We start from the raw sequence: 20,032 nt of genomic DNA on the forward strand, positions 1-20,032 counted from the left end.
TGCACTGCCTTGTTCCTTCGCTGTTGACTTTTACTATCATTGTGAAGCAGAATTCACTGATGATGGTGTTGCCATGGTAATTGCATTACTAATAATATGAATAAGATTCCCTCTTCTCCTTACATAAACACAAACAAAACAATCACATAAATAATCAGGAAATTATAAAACAGACATGGGAAACACCTACCATTTACAGTCAGTGTTGCAGTCGTCTCTGTGTTTCCACAGATGCATGTGTAGATGTTGCTGTCCTCAGTTGTCACATCACTGATCCTCAGTTCTACCAGCATGTCTCTCTGCCGTATATTATATTTGTCTCCATTTATGATGAGATCATTGCCGCTCTTTCTCCATTCCACAGCATGACCAGGTTTAGACAGCTCACAGCGCAAAGTCGCAATGTTACCCTCCTCGATCGCCACGTTCCTCAGCTTCTGCTTGAATGTGACTGGAAGAGCTGAGGAGCCATGAATGACCATAGATTTGAATAAATAATGATTTCTGATTTAACAATTAATTTGTTCAAATCAGAGCCTGAATTACATCCTACCAGTGATTTTGACAGTGGCGGACGTCATCTGATCAGCACAGACGCAGCTATAGACTCCACTGTCCTCAGGTACACATTTCCATATCAGAAGCTCCATAGTGGTCTCCCTTTTTCTTATCTGGTGTTTGACCCCATTTCTCAGCTGCTCATCCCCTTTCCTCCATTCCACTGTTACTCCAGGTTTGGACAGCTCGCAGCGCAGTATGGTATTGCTGCCCTCCTCCACTTGCATGCTCCTCAGTTGTTGTACGAAGGAAATAGGAATAGCTGCAAAACAAAAGACGATGTGTCATATACTCGGTTGATTTTAAAGACTCAGGCAGCATGCTGGAGTACTAATGGCACAATATAACTTCTGATAATCAAACTGACTCAACTCAACTAGAACATACACCATCATTTAAAATTAATCAAACTCAAATAAAGCATAGCTAGTGGTCTCATTTGTTGAATCTTAAGCCTTAAGTTTAACTTAATATACTTAGTTAACATAAATTAAGCACACTTTTTGGAAGAAGAAAAGATTTGTAAATTATAGTACAAAGTTAAAAATAAGTGATGATATGCTTACCATGCACTTTGAGACTTGCTGCAGTACGGTGATCACGGCACTGACAGGAATATTCTCCTGAGTCCACAGGTTTCAAGAATTTGATGGTTAAAGAGATGATGGTCTTTCTCTGTTTCATCACATACTTGTCTCCGGGTCTGATACTCTCAAACCCTCTCCTCCAAAACACCTGGACCCCAGGCAAAGAGTACTCACAGGTCAGGGTCACAGTCTCTCCTTCTTTGGACTCCACAGTTGTCAGAGGCTGGGTGAACTCTGCTGGGATGGCTAAAGCAGAAATCAAAGAGGGTGAAGTAATGCTCATAATAATGAGGAAAAAAAAGATCTAATGAAAGCATGAACATTCTTTAATTGTTTTTTATTGATACCTTTGACAGTCACAGCAGCTCTAGTTGTAACAGATCCTGCGCTGCACTCGTACACCCCCGCATCACTGTTACTGACTTCTCGAATTGTCAATCGAGCCTCACAGCCAGAGCGACTGGTGGAATATCTGGAAGAGCTCCACATTAGGCAGCAGTCTTTGTACCAGAGAATGTGACATGGTTTGGACGTCACACATGACAAAACCAAACCACCTCCTTCAATAGCCTCACAGTCTTCCAGTGCTTTAATGATGGTGGGACGCCTCTCTGAGGACAAATAAATAAATCCAAATCAAGACCAAATGAAATGTTACATTGTGCGATGCAAATGTATGTTACAGTCGAACCACTGTCAAATGACTTCACACAATGCTGATTAAGCCCATCAGCTCCACACGACTCTCTCTGCGTGTTTGTCAGTATAGTGATGTTCAGATATTGTGTCGCCCAGTGACATTTCCATGCTGCACACAGGAAGTGATTTGTTTTATATCAAGACAGATGAAGACAACAACAACCTTGCGAAGGTAAAGTGAGATGACTGCAAACTGATTTTATCAGCAGCCATGAAAAGTAGATCAAACTTAAATCCCATCATATCAAAACTCCCAGTTTTTGACTCTCACCTCTAACAAGCAGTGCCGCGTACGACCTTTTGTCTCCTGCTACAAATGAAATGGTGCCAGTGTCCTTGCGGGCGAGCTGTTTAAATGTGAGGATGTGGTAGCCTCCAGGCGACATCTGGATCTCATTGAGCTCATTGGTGTACAGCAGAGTCTCATCCAGGTACCACTTAACCCCAATGTACTCATCGGGGCAGATTCGACATCTGAATGTGACTGTGTCACCTTCAAGACACACAATATCCTCGAGTTCATCCAGGATCAAAACACGTTGGCCTGAGGGAAAGAATTGAAGGCACAGAAAGGTCAAACATCCAAAAACACAACATACTCATACTAGAATAGTAATATTTTAGTATTATATTCAGTGTTAATAAATCAGTATTTTAGACAATAGCATTATAACCACAGTCAGAATGTAATAACATGCACTAATTTATATATTGTTTTTCTGTTGAATATCAAGAAATAGAATAAAGGAGGAATTCAATATTCAATTAATTTGTGTAATATTGTGGCCCATCTAATATAAATGTTTTTTTCATCAATCAGAAACCATAAAACCAGTAAAAGGAAGAGAAACAAATGACAAACCATTGTGACCCAAACACAATATAAATTATGATAAGACTAGAGCTTAATATAAGTTTTTTTTTCACTATTTTCACCCAGTCTCAAAGATTGCCATAAAGGATAAAGTCTTGCAGTACCTCCTGTCACATTTCTAATTCTCAAATGTTAATCTCTGTACTGGCTGTAAAATACCGTATGTTGGCATGTATATTACTTCATTTTATAGATTTTGTTTGTTAAATTTTGCCACAGCTGGCTTTAGATGAACACCTCTAAACCACAGTGAAGTATCCAAACATCTCACCCTGCACAGTCAGTTGCGCCCCGCTCTGCATGGTGCCAACATTGCATCTGTAAACATCTGTGTCCAGTTTCTCCAGAGAGGTAATGGTCAAGGACAACACCACACCCTTCTGCCTGATCACATACTTCCTGCCAGACTTCAGCTCCACCATTCCCTTCAGCCAGGTCACTCGCTTGGCGGGACGCCTGGTCTCACACTCCAGGGTGACTTTACCCTTTTCCTCTGCTCGTGTGTCCCTCAACTCCTTTGCAAATGTGTGCTGGAATTCTAAGAGGTGTAGTGAAGGTCAGAAATGTGTGTGTCAATGTATAAACTCAGTACTGTAGCCACAAATCAGATGACGTCAGGTGATATTTATTACGAAATCCCTCACCTACCTCTGATCTCCAGCTTAGCACGGGAGGCAACACCTCCAGCCTCACAGCAGTAATCCCCTGAGTCTCTGATGGTGCAGTTCCTGATCACCAGCCGTGCCAAGTATTTCTCCACATTCATTACATACTTAGGGCTCGGTCTGATAATATGGCCATTTTTTAACCAGTGAATGGTGATCCCAGTTTTGGTGATTTCACAGCTCAGCTCTGCGTCTTCGCCTGGCACCCCCTTTACATTCAACAGGTCCCTGAAGATGTGCACGGGCTTCTCTAAAGGGGATATGCATATGCTCGCATTGAGGATTTATGTATAAACATATCCTCCAACATAAAATTAAAAGACTGGTAACAATCTGATCAGATGTATGATTATCTAGGATGCCCAAGTATTCACCTTTGACAAAAAGCATGGCTCTACAGCTGATGTCTTTAATTGTAAAGACCACATCTCCAGTGTCCTTAAGAGTGACATCTGTGATGGTCATCTGATACTTGCGGCCATTGTTGATCACCTTGGCCCGGGTATTGGTGACCACCATCTGGCCATTGATTGTCCAGGAAGGCTCATCATCAAGATCGTGAGAGAGGAGACACTGAAAAGAACAGCTTTCACCCTCTGAGACAGAGGCTGTCCTCATACGCTGAACAATAGTGAGCTGTAAGTCTGTGGATAAATAAAATATAAAGTTAGCAAATGTGACATGAAAATATATTTATTTTTAAAGATATTTAAATATCAAATATTTTTTTCTCCTCACCTTGCACTCTGACTTTAGCCTTGGTCTGGCTGGTGCCCAGGTCACAGGTGTATTGTCCAGCATCATCCTTGCTGAGTGAATGGATAATAAGTGCCATGGACTTCCCAGACTGGAGTAGTTCATGCTTATCATCAGCTGTCAGAACCATACCATCCTTTCTCCACACAGGAGTCACTGTCTCTTTAGAAGTTTCACACTGCAGACAGACCTGACCTTGCTCCTCTCCCACTACATCCTCCAGAGACCTCAGGAAAACAACAGGACACTCTGGAGCCAAAGAGATTCACATTATCATAAATGGTGTTCACATTACCACACAACTGAATTATGTCATGCTATTGTATCCCCAGCTCACCTTTGACTCTTAAGAGTGTCGTCTCAGAGAGGAGGCCTGCTTTAAAGGTGACCTTGCTCTGCTGTGGCCGCAGCTTCTTCATTGTGAGGCTGTGCATTGTGCCCATGTGCTGCATCCTGTTGATGGCGTTGGGGTAGATACGGACATTGTTGAGGAGCCACTCCACATTGGCAACCACATAGTTGAGCTCACAGGAGAAAGAGGCAATGCCATTCTCCTCAATTTCCAGTGGCTCAAGGTGTTTGACCAACTTAAGTGTTCGCACTGCAATACAAAGACAGTCGTACAAAGAAATGAACTGAATGAAAATAAAGATGCAGTATACTAACTCCACCAACTATGATGAACATACCTTCTACTTTAACGTGTGCTGTGCTCTGTGAGCCTCCACCCATGCAGCGGTATTGCCCTGCATCAATTCCTGTCAGGCCATGGATGGTCAGCTCTGCTCGTTTCCCTTCTCTCCTCATGCTGTACTTGTTTGAGGTCTTCAGAGCAGTACGACCTTTAAACCATCTCACCACCCTGGGAGAAGGGGCAAACTGACACCTCAGAGTCACAGAACTGTTCTCTTTCGCCTTCACGTCTTCCAAGTGGTGAACAACCTCAAGGGGTCGCTCTGCAAGAGAAAAAATGCAAAGTTTTTTTTAAATGCATTTACTTTGTACTAGTTCTCCATGTTACTTTCTCTTTGTTTCGCAGTATGGCAGTAGGTACATTCATGTTGGGAGGTGACATTTCTGTGCTGCACACAGGAAGTGATGTTTGTTTGTTTTGTTGTTTTGTATCAAGAGAGACGGAGGCAACAGCCTCTACAACTAGCCTTCACTAGTAAAGCAAGATGGCAGGATAAATGCCTCTTGCCCCCACACACCCCTGCTCTGCCACTCAGTCAGGTCTGATTTGATTGATTGACAGAGCTCATTTTCTGATGAATCCAGCAATTTATATAATTTCTGTTTATGAAGACTAAAAAGAGGCAGAATAATAATATCATCATCAACAAAAATTACTTAAAGTTACACACTGGAGTTTGAGACAGGAAATGTATTTGGTTTGACATATGTACTTGTTTACAACAACAAAAAAATCACCTCTATGACAACTTTTAACAGTTTTTCTTGACATTCATACTCAGCCTGAGATACTCACCTTTCACAGTGAGCTGAGCGGTGGAGCGACTCTTTCCAGCTACAAAGATCACAGGGCCAGACATGGTGCTATCTGTGGAGGTGAGAAGGAGACTGTGGAGGGCGCCGTCCCTGTCCATGTTCACCGCGGCACAATGCTCCAGCACTTCCCCATTCAAGGTCCATTTGGGAGGCCTCACAGATTTCAGGCTGGTCTCTGCTTGGAACAGTGCTGGCTCTGGCTCCATCACCTCTACCGAGCTCAATCCCCGCACTATGCTGATAGCCTGCTCTGCATTTACAGTCAGAAAACACATTACGGCTACTGACACAACTCCAAACACTATAAAAACAATACTACATTAGAAAGGCATCATCTGAGTGAGTAAGCATCTCACCCTCCACTAGAAGCTGACATGAGGTTTCATCATCTCCGGCATCGCAGGTGTAGGTGTCCTCATCTGAGGAGCAGACGTCATCAATGGTCAGCTGCCTGTACACATCCTGGCTGATTAGTTGGTACTTCTTACTGGGCAGGAGCTCCTTTCCGTTCTTGTACCACCTGACGTGAGCATTAGGTCGTGACACCTTGCACTCTAGCAAACCCCGGTAGTGATACATGGCTATCTTGACCCTCAGAGGGCGCACTATTTGGACTGGGAGCTCTGAAGAAGGGAAGAATGGAGACATTTAACATATGAAGACATAAAATAACCATGATATGTCATCATAGATTAGGAAAACATGTTAAACTGAAATGCTGGCTTAACAGATAAGACCGGACCTGCACAGTGCCACAGTCCTTGACCCAAGGTTCAAGTCTTTACCCATCCTTGATGAAGCCATCTGTGACCAAGTCTACAAGGATCTCACAAGTGAAATTATGGAGCATCAGGAATTTGATATAATAATAATAATAATAATAATAATAATAATAAAAACATGTTTTGTATCGTTCTTATTGTTTTGATTATGCAAATTAAAATGACACAGCTGATTAAGTTTTTGAATTGATAATAATCATATATAAAACATGATAATCAATAATTATTAGTATTTTAATTTATAACACTAATTCTATTTTTTTGCAGTTTCAAGCAGTGCAAGAAGGCCCAAGCAAAGCAAGTCCAGGCATCATCAGTATCCCCTCCTCAAAAGAAGACCATGTCAGAGTTATTTGGGAATCTTCTCAAAGCAGGGCAGCAGACCAAAGCATGATGTTTCCTCATACAAAGCAGCTGGTGGCCTTCATGTGGATGCTGATCCTATCCATTGGTGGAAAGACCATCCGGTTAGGTCACATTCTCTCACATTTCAAAGATTGCACAACGGTACCTCTGTGTCCCTGGCACCTCTGCAGCAAGCAAAAGAGTCTTCTCCACTGCAAGTGACATTGTGAGTGCCAGCCTTTCTTGCCTTGATCCAGAGCATGTTAATATGCTCATCTTTTTACAGAAAACCTCAACATAAAGAGATAGATCTGGTCACCGTGGCCCAAAATCTGTGATGCATACCGAACTGTGGAAAAACTTTACCGTTGCATCCCTAGTACCTACTTTACATGTGACTCACCTGTAACTTTGAGCACTGCATAGGATGACACACGCTCTGCAGTGAATCTGATCTCTCCAGCATGCTCTGGCCTGACTGACGTAAAAATCAGGGTGTGAGATTTACCTGTAGATTAAAGGAAAAATATCTTGGTTTAAGTTTAAAACTTATGGAACACACCTGACATATCGGCTCTTAAGCCTGTGTTATTTCACGATCAACACACACACACAAAAAAGAAAGTATTGATACTCTTTTGCTGTCACTTGCCCTGGTGTCTGATCTTGATGTTGTCCCCAGTTCTGATCCTGCAGTCATCTCGGTACCAACGACCTTCAATGTCCACCTGGTTGACCCCACACGTGAAGCTTACAGGTTGACGCTCAACTGTGTCGACGTCCTCTAGCTCCTTCACTATGTGGATATCTCTAGCTGGCAAAAGATATCCAAATTCTAAACTTAGTAAAAGCAAACTGTACAGGACTTAATGCATCTGCTTGTTACACGCTCGTTAAATTGATTAAACTCTAATCTATAGTAGCTGTACAAAACTAAAACAACACAAATGCTGGTGAATCTCAATATTATTAGTTATGCATTTTAATAAACTAAATACTAATTTATTCATACGTTAACTAAAATGTACCATTCCTTGAGCCCTGCCACTAGCTCGTCAATGGACAAACACACTTAATTACTAGTGATAATAATTTAATGACAGAGTATAACAATGAGGCTATCCCATTGTATGTTGGCCTTGGACAGGTCTTGGCTTTGACCTGACATCCATGGTCTTATAGCCACATGAACACAGAAGTTAATACAGTGGCCATTAAGTTAACACCTTACCTTTGACACTGAGGTGGCCAGACGTCTGGATGTCACCAGCCTGAAAAGAGAAGAGGCCGGCATCTCCCAGAGCCACCCTGTTCAGTATGAGGGAGTGTTTCTTCTCATGCATACTGATGCGGCAGTTAGGCTTACACTTGAGTTCCATCCCATCCCTGGTCCACACACCCGTGATGTAGGCCAGGTTGAGCTTCACCTCAAAAGAGCAGCTCTCACATTCAGACACCTCCACATCCTCCAGACCCTTCACTACCTGCAGCCGGTTCTCTGACACACACACACACACACACACACACACACACATTAAAACCTAAACGATTCTCATTCACATTGTAAGAGCCACCTTTCAAGATATACTGTATCTAAGATAAACATGAGAGGAAAACTCACTTGCAGCTGCTACAATTCCTCCAGGTATGTTGTCTCCCATGTCTCCTGCTCTTTACTTTTTAACCACACATAGAGGAATACACATCAGGTAATGGTAAGCTGTATCAGCTTGAACTATTCACACCTCAGTATTGATATTCAGCTTGTGTCAAGTGCACTCTGTGGACAAGTGTTTGGTACATGACATCATGCAGTCGATATCTAATCATACCAAACATATATTATTTCAAGATTACAGTGTTATAAACCATCACTTCCAAAAGAGCAACATCAAAATGCATACACATGAAATGATTGATCCCTGTGATGATGTGTCAGTCCTTCCTCCTCAATAATGTGGAGCAGAGTAATCTTTGTCACTTCACTTGACTGAGCTCAGCACAACCAATATAGACTCAGCTGTGATGCCACCTCTCACAGGGTGCATTAACTTAACTCAGGAAAATGGACATGCAAAACACACAAGAGGCCAAATGACAACTGCCAATGACAAAACCCATTAATATAATATTTTAATAAAAAACTTTTCAGAGGCGGACATGTGGAGCCATTCTACCTCATTACCTACCAGCTAATATAATATTTCACGATGCGTCATACAGTAACACTTAATCTGCAAACATTTGTCTTAATTACTTCCAAAGGTCTAATATGATTTGAAGTCTAATTTGAAGTCTAATGTGATCTCAAGAAAATTATATTTCCGAAATTGAATCATGCATTATATGACTCAACTTACCAAAAGCTTCCATAAACAATTATCAATAATGATTAGTTTGGTTCTCCTGAAGTTCACAAACACACAAACTGAAAGAATCATTTGAGGTACTATTAAACTAAAACAAGAACGTATCAACAATAACAAATGTAGTAATATACTCACCTTCATCTAGATTTTTCAAAAACGAAAGTATCCTTGCATACCCTCTGAAACAGCTTCACCTGAAAAAAACGCTGCATAAAACATCCATGGCAGTTGATCTGATCTGGGTCTTGATTTGTTTCTCACAAAGCCTTTTAGATTAGCATCAATTGTTTAGCCAAACGAAAACATGCCCAGGTTTGCAAACTATATCCCAGTCCCCAAAGCTGACAGGCAGCAGTGCTCTCTTTCTCTTGCTCTGTATTTTTTTTCCTCTGCTGTGATGGAGCGTAGTGCTGAACAGCTGACATATCTCTCTCCACATACTAACCTCCAAAATAGCCTTCTGTCAGTATGAGGGCAAAGATAGGTTTGGCTAGAACAGTGCGAGGCGACTCATGTCCAGCATCACCTCAACCAACGAAAACAATCAAAACGTATACAACAGGATTAGTGTGTTCGATGGTTTTCTCGTGTGCTCGAATGAGTGAGACTAAATGATTTCCACGTCTGCAGACATGTTGTGCGACACACAATGAACACACCACTTTGTGTCTCCTCATTGCTCGCCCTGTAATCAGAGATCAAATGTACGTGAGTGACTAGTTCTAACCAACGTCCAAGCAGTCAGCCTGCTGTTTCATCACGTTCTAAGAAGCATGTTTGTGAGAGTCCTTACCCTCTGTTTGGAGTGATCATAGTCCACATATCTCCACAGGGGAGTTTCCCACCACTGTCAAAGCTGGAAGGTCATCAAAGGTTAAAATGGCGTAAATACTAAGTGGAAATGAAGTAGTTGACAACGTAGTTAACCACTGTATTTGACAATATGACACTGAAAAAACACAAAAGCACATTTAGAGACACAAAACTGCAAATGCAAACATCTATTTTACATATTGAACTGGTTAAACGCTTATGAACCTCCACCTGACTTGAGGTGTGTGTTGAACTTGTTTTAAATTAGTGGGCTTCCCTCATACAGCCACGCAGACAGAACAAAGACAGCACTGCGTGTAGCATTGTATTCACCTCAGTTTGACAGACAGCTGCATGTGTCACTTAGCTCGCCTAAATCCAGTGAAACTCTATCAACGGGATAATCTCTGTGCAGTCCTGCTGGGGCACAAAAAACAACTTGTCGTCACTGAGGGAGGGGAATGTTGGCCCACAGAAGCAAAGCAGTCTCACCTTTCATGTTTCCAGCAAGCCATTCTTTATGAATCATTGAACAGCTTTCTCAAAACATAATAAACAGTCAGCTTAGGCTATTCCAATACCATTATACTCTATGGCTTTGCAACGCTGATTTAAAAGAAAGTTTAAAATAGGGAAAAAATATGTCTTGTGATAGTAAAGACAGCAACGAGCTTGACATTACATCTTAAAATGAGGGCTTTTACGCGAGCAACATCCTATTGGTAATCTAAATATAGAGTAATGTTAAAGGAATCAAGGTAATGTGAGGATGTGTTGAGTGAATTTAGAACTCGACAAAACAGCTGAACAGCCCACCTAAGCCTCTGGATCCTTGTTTGGTAACACCCCCCTCCTGTATGTCACGTTTCGTCTGATGAAGACTCTATACCTGACAGCAGCCATATTAAACACATTATGTACTGTATGTCTGAATATAATATATTGACAAAGTCGATTGATCCCAGAGTGTGACCCATAAAAACACCCACTAATCAGCTGCTGTGTGTAAGCCCATGATGGTAGTGTGTTATGAATGTCAGCCACTTAAAAAAATGTCATTGCCAAACATAAGATGCCCTTGACCGAGATAAAAAAAAAACCATAACAGACAGTCTTGGTATGTCTAATTACAGCTTAGGCTTGGGTTTGATAATTATAGCTATAGACGCCTGCCCACCAGAGACAGGCCACTAAATTAATTTTAGATATTTATCATAGTATATATGTCAGGACTTATGGTATAGAGCTGATGATTATATTATTGGCACAATTACTGTATATTCATAAAGATCAGCCAGTGAAATGCATACATGGGAGTTTAGGGTTCACTGAAGCATTTCACAAAAATAGTACACAATGCTGACAATAAACTATCGATATCAACGATTCTTGTGTTCAGATGATCTACCATCGCACCATTAAACAGACATGTCACTGCTATATCAAGTGAGAAAAACACTGTTGGGGTAGCTACATTAGCTTTTTATTTATTTTGTGGGGAGATAATGGGGACATCTGGGCCACATCATGTTACACATGGGTTTCTTTAATTCTGCCAAAATTAAAATGTAATGACTGACTTATTTTTTCCCTTTCTTCTTTGCATCTTTGCCTTTAACCGGGGCTTCATCTTCTTCTTCTCTTCCTGTAGCAGCCTTAATCCTTTTCTTTCCCAGAGGTGTTTTTGCATACCAGTTCTAGGGACACAAGAGGAAGAGGTATAAAGCAAGTATGTTTACACTAATATAAAGTGACAATAAAACAATGTAAACTTAATTATGACTTATCCGCAGTACTTTTAGGGCTTCTTCCTCCTCCTGAAACACAGGGTCAATCTTGGCTAAAGGTGCAACAAACTCCACAGCAGTCAGGGGTTTATTTGCCTGCTGAAGGATGCGACGCTTGGTGACGACACTCTGGATCACCCGGACCATGTGACCTGGAGTGTAGCCATCAGAAATCTTGGCGAGAGAGCTGAGATCCAAGGACTTGGTTACCTCACCGCTGTGTCTTTTGATCAGTTGCTTCCATAAAACTGGAGGCAAATAGTAATAAAGGTCATTTTTTCATACCAAGCTAATAAAGAATACCATAATTATGAGTCTCAAAATAAAAAAAACAACTTCTCTTACTGTATCTTGAGCCATAATCAGGTCTTGGGATAAGGATGATTTTGCTGTACATTTTACAGAGTGACTTAATATCAGAACTCTGAGGATCTTTAGTTGTACCAACTATCAGAACTCGATCTTCCCCTTTGATCAGCTTCAGGAACTTGGGTAGATCTTTCTTCAGTCTCTTAGGATCTAACTGTTTACACAAATTGAAGCGATAAAATCAGTGTCAGACATACGTCATAATATTACAACCCAGAGTTAATTATGTAGGTGCAGGCTACCTCCTTTTCTTCTTTGGGAACTTTCTTGTAGAACATTTTCTCTGCATCTTCAATCAATATTACAGAAGGCTGCAGCAATCTGGCGACCTGTGTGTAAACAATTATGAAGGACTTTTTACATTTTTAATTAATGGACGAGTTAGAATGTAAATATTTTGTAGAAGATTTTTTATAAACATTTATAGAATCTCAAACTTTATGCTAAGACCACCACTACAGACCAGGGTGGGAGCGGACTTTCAATGTTCGAATTTAAAGTTAGGATTAAGACTAAATAGATAGTTTGATCTAAAATTTTGTAGGTGAAGATTCAGATTTTAAGAGACCTTCAGAATAGATTTAGACTTTTTCTAATCCAGGTGTCTTACCTTAAAGACGATGTGAAGCATCATAGCTAGGCCACTCTTGCCTGGGTATTTTCCTGCGATGTTCAGATGTGACAGGTCAAACAGGGTGGCGCCTGTCTCGTGACAGATCGCATGGACCAACATCTTCTTCCCAACTCCTGTCGGCCCCGTAAGTAGGATGGCCTTTATAAGAGGAGCTTTCTCATGAACCACCTGAGAGCCTGCAGAAGATGCACATCTTATATCCAAAATGTACCCAAACAGTGAGGTTAATTTGATTTTATGAAGTGAATAGCTTCCATACCTAATGGTAAAATTGCATATAAAGATATGACTTGTCGTACATCTGACAATGATGGCATGGGCTCAATGTCATACTGCCTCAGTGTTGTGCCAAGGTAGCTAAAGTCACCTTTGAGAACGAGGGAACAAGCAATACATGTTGAGTTATTAGTCTGTGTGATTTATCAGAGGGGAAAATTGCAAGACAAACTGTGATCATAATGCTGTGGTAAACAAACAAGCCAGAAGAGGGCAGCACATGACAAAATACAGTCATTTAACCAAAACTGCAAAGGTCCAAACGCATTGTGACAACACATTCATTGGAATCACAATAACAGTTCACACACCATCATGGTATAATAAAGAAAATGAAAGCTCTATAAGTTGAAAAAGAAGTCTACACCAAATTATATTGAAAATCTTACCCAAATAATCCTGTACATGAACATTCTTGGCCTTTTTCAACAAGCCCTGTTCCACCAGCTCCTGACACAGAGACTCAAGAGTCCTGTGAATAAATAATGCAATTGTTTTCCCCAGTATTTGCTGACATTGACTCATACATTTCATTGTGTTCATATCGGCTCTGTGTGCCTTCACCTATCAGCTGTCAGATCTTTCTCCTTTTTCTTCCTCTTTCCACTCTTCGATCCTTTCTTCTTCTGTTAAATTAAAAGAAATATCAAGGAAAACAGCCCAAGCCAATCATAATAATCTGAAAACACAGTCGTTCACTTTAATACCTTAGCGTTTGCCTTTGTCTTACCACCCTTATCTTTGTCCACAGTTAACTTCCATTCAGCCAGCTCTTGTCTCATCTGCTCATCTACCTGATACAAGCACACAAGTCACCTTTAAGCTATTTAAGCAAGTTATTTACAAACTGAAAAAAAAAAACTTGCATATTGTAAATCAGCATCACCTGCACTCGAATCTCTGCCTCCATCACTTTCCTCTTTTCTTCCTTGATCAGCTCCACCTCGTGCCGTTGGTTGAAATTTGTGGACTCATCCCGGGTTTGCCAAAAATCTGAGGATTAGAATAGAATAGAATAGAATAGAAATACTTTATTCATCCCCAAGGGGAAATTGTTGTGGCACAGCAGCAAAATACAATACAAGAAAAGAATTCAACATAAATGAGTGTACAAAAGTATGTAAAGAAAATAGTGCAAAAAGTGAAGAATGAATGACCCATAGGATCAGGTGCAATGACATAAAGGATAGACTAATGTAGTCTGTCCAATATATTAATATAAATTATACACTGTGCTGTTGTGCAATGGAGCAGAGTCAGTTTTACAGGGATGAGTTGTAAATCCTGATGGCTGATGGCAGGAATGACTTCCTGAATCTGTCCTTGTGACAGCGGAGCACAAGGAGCATGTATTATGAGCATGTAAATGATGAATGTGTAATATTAATATTACTATACTGAGCATTGACATGAGATTGAACATACCAACAAAGGTTTTGTTTTCCACTTCCAAATCAGACAGAAAAGCAGAAGGTAACATCTTCAACCCTGCCTCCTCTTCCTGTGGCTCAAAATGTAAGTAAAAGTTATTTGAAAGTTAATAATGCCAGCATTTATTCAATGTTATATTGTATATGTAAAAATACTACTTAATAAAACTCAGAGCTCATACTTCTTCTGCTTTTCCCTTTTCCTTCTTCCCTTTTTCCCTCTTTTCCTCCTTCATTTTTGGTCTGTTGTTTGAATCTTCTTTTTCTTTTTCAGCTATTTCTTCCATTAACTAAAAAACAAATAAATGTACATCAAACAGCATTCTCCCTCTGTACATAATTGAAAGAATATGCAATAAACCATAGTTTGGACTGAAGATGTACTTTACCTGCTGAGGGTTCTTCTCTGTAAAAATGAGAGCTGAGCCTCCGTCCTCATCATTAGGATAGTCTGGAAATGATCCGGTAGCATCACTGTTAAGTAAAGAAACCCACAGGGACAATGAATGAGTGAATATAATACGATGAAAGCTTAAACCTGCCTGCTCTGCGCCACCTCACCGGCATTCAACGAACCACTGCCGGATTTGGTCTTTCATTTTCTCACTCATGTCATGACTCTCCACGTCACGTAGTTGTTTTCTGACAGCTAGAATTGACTTCTGGAAGTCTTCCTCATGCTCCTGTTGTTTAATGCGTGTGCAAGATTCACTTGCTTGGGCTGTGATTTCTGCAGGGCACGGCACCTGGTGTCTTGGATCCATGGCCTAAAATGAAAATGACACAATGATATATAATACATAATGTGTGCACTATATGGGCAAAAGTTGCCAAAGCCAAACCTGTGAGTTCAGGTGTTTTAATCAGGCTTTGGGCTCTTTGGCCCCTTATCTCCAATGAAGGACAATCTTAACACTTCAGTATACCGAGACATTTTGGAAAATGCTATGCTTCCAACTCTGTGGAAACAGATTGAGGAAGGTCCCTTTCTATTCCAACATGACTGTGCCCAGTGCACAAAGCAAGGACTATAAAGATATGGTTTAACTTTGAGTTTGGTGTGGAAACGGAACCCTGACTTCAGCCCCATCAAGCACTTTTGGGATGAACTGGAACAGACATTGTGAGCCAGTCCCTGACCTCATAGGTCTACAGTATTAATGTGCACAAAGTCCTATAAAAACACTTGTTGTTCCCTTTTGCTGTCAAGCTGCAAACGGGGACCAGCTCCATATTACTAATTAATACTGCATGTATGTATTTGAATACATGGACTCATTCAAGTCCCTGTTGGTGTAATGGTCAGACGGCTCAATGCTTTTGTCCATATAGAGTTTGTGTATATTACAAATAAATGGCTCCTTTTACTCACCATTCCCAGAAAAATCATTTCTTCATGCCGAGCAATCTTTGTCTTTTTTCTCTCTACGTGGCCTCTCCACACCTACAAATCATTTTCAACCAAATCTGTCAGCATGGAAGACAACACAAGGCAAAAACAGGAGCACATAGAAAAGGCGAGTACTATTAAATTGATGACAGAGGACCTTCTGAATGCAGAGTGCTGCCAACTCAATGTCAGCTGGTTCAGGTTCCTTGATTCTGTACATCCTGTTCATGTTTCTGCTCTCTTCATTCAACTGTGCCCTCAAGCGTCCTTGACGGGCCCTCTCTGCCACTTGAAGGATCTTCACTGCCACTTCTGGTCTCATTTTCTTCACCAATGGAGGCTTTAATAAACAGAAGTAGACAAAACAAATTGAACATTTACTTTTAACAAATAATGAATGAAAATCATGATTTATATATGTAACAAAATACAATGATGTGGCCTAAAAAAGCAGGCTTCATTTAAAAAATGGCTCCTTTAGATTACCTGTGGGCTTTCACTGACTTGCACCATTTTAAGGATTTCTGTCAGCATTGTCTTTCGTTCTTTGAGTTCTCTGCTGCATTCTGTGACGAAATAGCAAGGGATAGGTATCTCAAGGACTGCCTGGAGTGACAACAAGGAAAATAGCTGCTGAGTTATGAAGAGACATCACTGACAAAGCTATCGTCTGGTGTTGATAAGTCAGAGTAACTGCTCTTCTGAGATTGAAGAAATCCAATTAACTTTAATCTTGCTCCAAAAAAATTTAACTTACAGGTCTGAGCTTTAAGTCGTGAAGCACATCATCCATGTAGTGGTATTCTGAAAACTCTTTCTCCACCATTTCATTCTTCAGTTCTAACAATCTCCCAATCACACCATCAAGAATGGCCCGGATGACTCGTCTCTTCTGAGGGTGGACCAACAGTTCATAAACTGTCTCCAGCTGTCTGAAGATTTGGATGTAGCGCACATAAAACATGGCCAAGCGCTGGAAGAACACGACCCGGTCTTTTTCTGGATGGAGGGGCTCAGCAGGCAGCTCCTCAGTGAGCAGGCGGCTCAACTCTAAATGAGCATCTGCCCACATCTTATTGTATGTCCTGGAAAAAAATGGAAACCATAATTTTTTTCAGATATTTTATAAAGAGTCATACAAGACTATAATAAAATGTTTCTTGTTGTAAATATTCCTCCTGGTCTCTTTGAGATGTTTGTGTACAAGTGTGCACTTGCAAGTCAATGGTTTGGGACTCCTAAAAATGACTGATTCTATTAGTCTACAGCAAAAGCAATCTTGTGAAACACCCCCTTAGATCCTATAATACCACTATGTTCATGATACTGCAATTACAGCATGGAAACATAGAAACACCCTACGTGGCCAGTGCTCTTTGGCTGCTTAATTTAGTTTGATTCTGTGTTGGGACCTCCAGTTCCCCACAAAATCTCTTAAAATGCCTCTGGTTTTGACTGGTGCTAAAGCATCATATTTTATACTAATTAAAAATACATTTTCATGTACAAATAGAATACTTGTTTTTTCCAAACCACAAGCAAACAAAAATGTCCAGTATCAGGTGGACATTATTATTATGTCAAACAATCAGAAGTGGCCAATAACTTCTCTTTTTTTGACCGGCAGTATTCTATTATTGATATACAGAAAGTTGACTCATGTTGTACGTCACTTGAAAAAAGAAGAAAAAAACGCACTTGACAAAACATAATTCCATATTTGGTTCATATATTTTTATTCAAAATAATAAGTGTACAACAGTGCGTACACAAAATTCAGACTGGAGAAACAGAACATAGGTTCTAAGTGCATATTTTCTGTGAAGAATTTATTGTTTTCTTATGTCAATTGATGCTGCACCCATTGTGGTATTAGAGAGCCACCTTGTGGTCATTTTGAGTATAACTTTTCATCATATGCTCGAGCTCATTGTATTGTAGCTCAGTCAGTTATTTCTGTTTTCACTGTTCCATAGGAAACCACACCTATAGAATCATTGTATCACGAGGTACTGGACAGGTTGAATATAGGTTTTATACTGACCATTGGACTGTGGTTGTGATGATCTCCTGTAGGAACCTCAGTCAGCCATTGCTAGTTTTCACAATAGATGTTTTAAGTTAACATATAAAGTTAAATTAAACTGGGTTTCTTTTATTTTTCTTTATTCAGTTAAAATACATATATCGGCCCAACCAATCTGCATCATTGGTCAGACAAATCCGTCGATGTATAATTTCAAAAACTGTGAACCTACCTTTTAAACTGCTGCCATTAACACACGAGGTGTGGGAAAATGTAAATAACGTTACATTTTATTCATTTCTGGCATGGTGTTGGTTGCTACCGTATATTATGATGACGTATATTTTCAAATTGTTTAGTTAAGTGTTACTGTGATGTGACATTTGGCCTGTGTTTTTACGAAGTACTTCTTTGCTTTAACATCTAGTGTCGAGTTTTGGATGTGTGTTGAGTACTTTGGTCGTGTCTTCTGTTGGGAACAGGTAAATATTAAGTGCAAACACCTTTCGAAGGAGAACACATGACGACGGTGTTAGCATGGATGCGGCTAACCATGCAGCTAACAAGTGAAAGTAGGGGCAAGCTAGCGCTGAACTCGCAAACAACGGTTACTAACTGCTGTTTACCTTTGCGACATGTCGCCGTCTCCAGGGAGAAGGATACGGGTTCAACGTCTCAGAAGAAAAAAAAAAAGAAACAACACGTTGTACAGTGTTAAATTTAACTGGAGGTAAAGATGCGACGTTAGCGTCCCAAAGTTGACACGACCACTTCGACCGTCTCCCTAGTAACAGTCATTCCGGAAGTTGTTCTTCTTTTATCATTTAATCAATTGAAGTCAATTGATTAGATAGATAGATAGATAGATAGATAGATAGATAGATAGATAGATAGATAGATAGATAGATAGATAGATAGATAGATAGATAGATAGATAGATAGATATACATAATTCATTTCAAATATATAATTCTCCAATTATATCTTTGATTCTCCTCTGTAACAAATGTTCTCCCAAAACAAATTTGAATATGACTCAGCTAAAATGCTGTTTATTTACATTTTTACAGTCTGCTTAGTGAAGCATGCGATAGACAGGGTTTGGGGGTTGTATCAGGTGTGTTTTTAGGAGTGGATAACATGATATACTAAATGGAGATGAAGATGCCTAATAAAAAAAAAAAAATGTGCTGGGGAAAAAAAAATCAGCCTTTGAAAATAGAAGCTTGAGGAACTGAAAAGGCGAGTGCCACAGTCAGATTTGAGTCCTGTAACCTCGCCGTGGAAATCTGAAGGGTGTGCCTGTGGGGGCTGTGCGCTTTTACGCACGGACACCTCACTCCACCCCCCAGGGGGCGCTGACGCCATGACCGGGGGACCAGACATCACCTGCCCTGCACATGGGGACATCCTCCCTGTCAGAAAAGACGCGGTTCTATTATAATAAAATTGCATTTCTGCAAACTACAGGTGCTGCGAGAATCACACAGTACATCAAACACAAAATTCCCCGCATACATTCCAAATATAAATGACAAAGTAATTTGCAGGCTCAATGATCTCACTAACTACTACTTAGTGAGTCCTCACTAACTACTACTTAGTGAGGACTCATTGATGCATTTACAATTTCAATACCATCAAAGTGTCATAATTCTTTGAAAACATTCACACTTAGCCTATGGATTTATGATCACGGGTGGAAAAACAGCCGGGTGGCTGGCTGCTCCTGGAGGCGCGTTCTCTGCACGCTTAAGCGGTCACAAGACTGAGACATCGTTGAGCAAAAACATCGACACACTAACAGGTCAGCTAGAAGTCTACGGGCCTCACAGTCTTCTCCTCCCTGTATCCTCAATCGAGCTCGTTGCTCCATTTGGAAAAAAAATACTGGTTCACGCGCTTTTACGCGACTGGCGTCTCCGTCGCTTTTCTTGTCACTGGGTATTTTTTATTTTTTTGGATAAGGCATCTGAGAAAGGACAGCGTTTACCTTGATTTTAATAGCTCATTTAAAACTTAAACTTTAGTGATTTTTTTTTCGTGCGTAAAGGAGGGCGCGCGTGCCAAATTGAGTGGATGCCACTAGAAGAAGTTGCACCGAGAATGTCAACACAACCAACCACTCGAAATCGATTTTATTACCTCCCAGAAGGTAGCTTC

The 20,032-nt window shown here is 40.5% G+C and overlaps 2 protein-coding genes across 2 annotated transcripts in view; both read right to left on the reverse strand.

Moving 5' to 3' along the window:
* Positions 1-9,460, reverse strand: part of obscna (obscurin, cytoskeletal calmodulin and titin-interacting RhoGEF a) — a 42,986-nt gene extending 33,526 nt beyond the window's left edge. The window contains 18 exon segments of the mRNA XM_083888168.1: positions 187-460; positions 554-820; positions 1,125-1,391; positions 1,493-1,756; positions 2,116-2,388; positions 2,990-3,256; positions 3,367-3,633; positions 3,758-4,027; positions 4,122-4,388; positions 4,477-4,740; positions 4,829-5,095; positions 5,629-5,898; positions 6,005-6,271; positions 7,179-7,283; positions 7,428-7,589; positions 8,007-8,273; positions 8,397-8,451; positions 9,280-9,460. Of these exon segments, the coding sequence (XP_083744294.1) occupies positions 187-460; positions 554-820; positions 1,125-1,391; positions 1,493-1,756; positions 2,116-2,388; positions 2,990-3,256; positions 3,367-3,633; positions 3,758-4,027; positions 4,122-4,388; positions 4,477-4,740; positions 4,829-5,095; positions 5,629-5,898; positions 6,005-6,271; positions 7,179-7,283; positions 7,428-7,589; positions 8,007-8,273; positions 8,397-8,436 (4,058 nt within the window). The 5' untranslated portion in view covers positions 8,437-8,451; positions 9,280-9,460.
* Positions 9,461-11,537: 2,077 nt separating this feature from the next.
* Positions 11,538-18,506, reverse strand: LOC310926069 (dynein regulatory complex protein 11; the record flags this gene model as incomplete). Its single annotated transcript, XM_083888169.1, has 19 exons — positions 11,538-11,654; positions 11,754-11,992; positions 12,090-12,267; positions 12,356-12,442; positions 12,724-12,923; positions 13,007-13,114; positions 13,413-13,495; positions 13,588-13,649; positions 13,731-13,817; positions 13,910-14,016; positions 14,449-14,524; positions 14,636-14,743; positions 14,843-14,927; positions 15,015-15,220; positions 15,826-15,897; positions 16,001-16,183; positions 16,330-16,449; positions 16,601-16,928; positions 18,496-18,506. The coding sequence occupies 19 exons, from the start codon at positions 18,504-18,506 to the stop codon at positions 11,538-11,540; spliced, it is 2,457 nt and encodes an 818-aa protein (XP_083744295.1).
* Between the last annotated feature and the right edge of the window lie 1,526 nt (positions 18,507-20,032).

Source organism: Microchirus variegatus, assembly GCF_963457635.1.
Source record: "Microchirus variegatus genome assembly, chromosome: 4".
NCBI lineage: Eukaryota > Metazoa > Chordata > Actinopteri > Pleuronectiformes > Soleidae > Microchirus > Microchirus variegatus.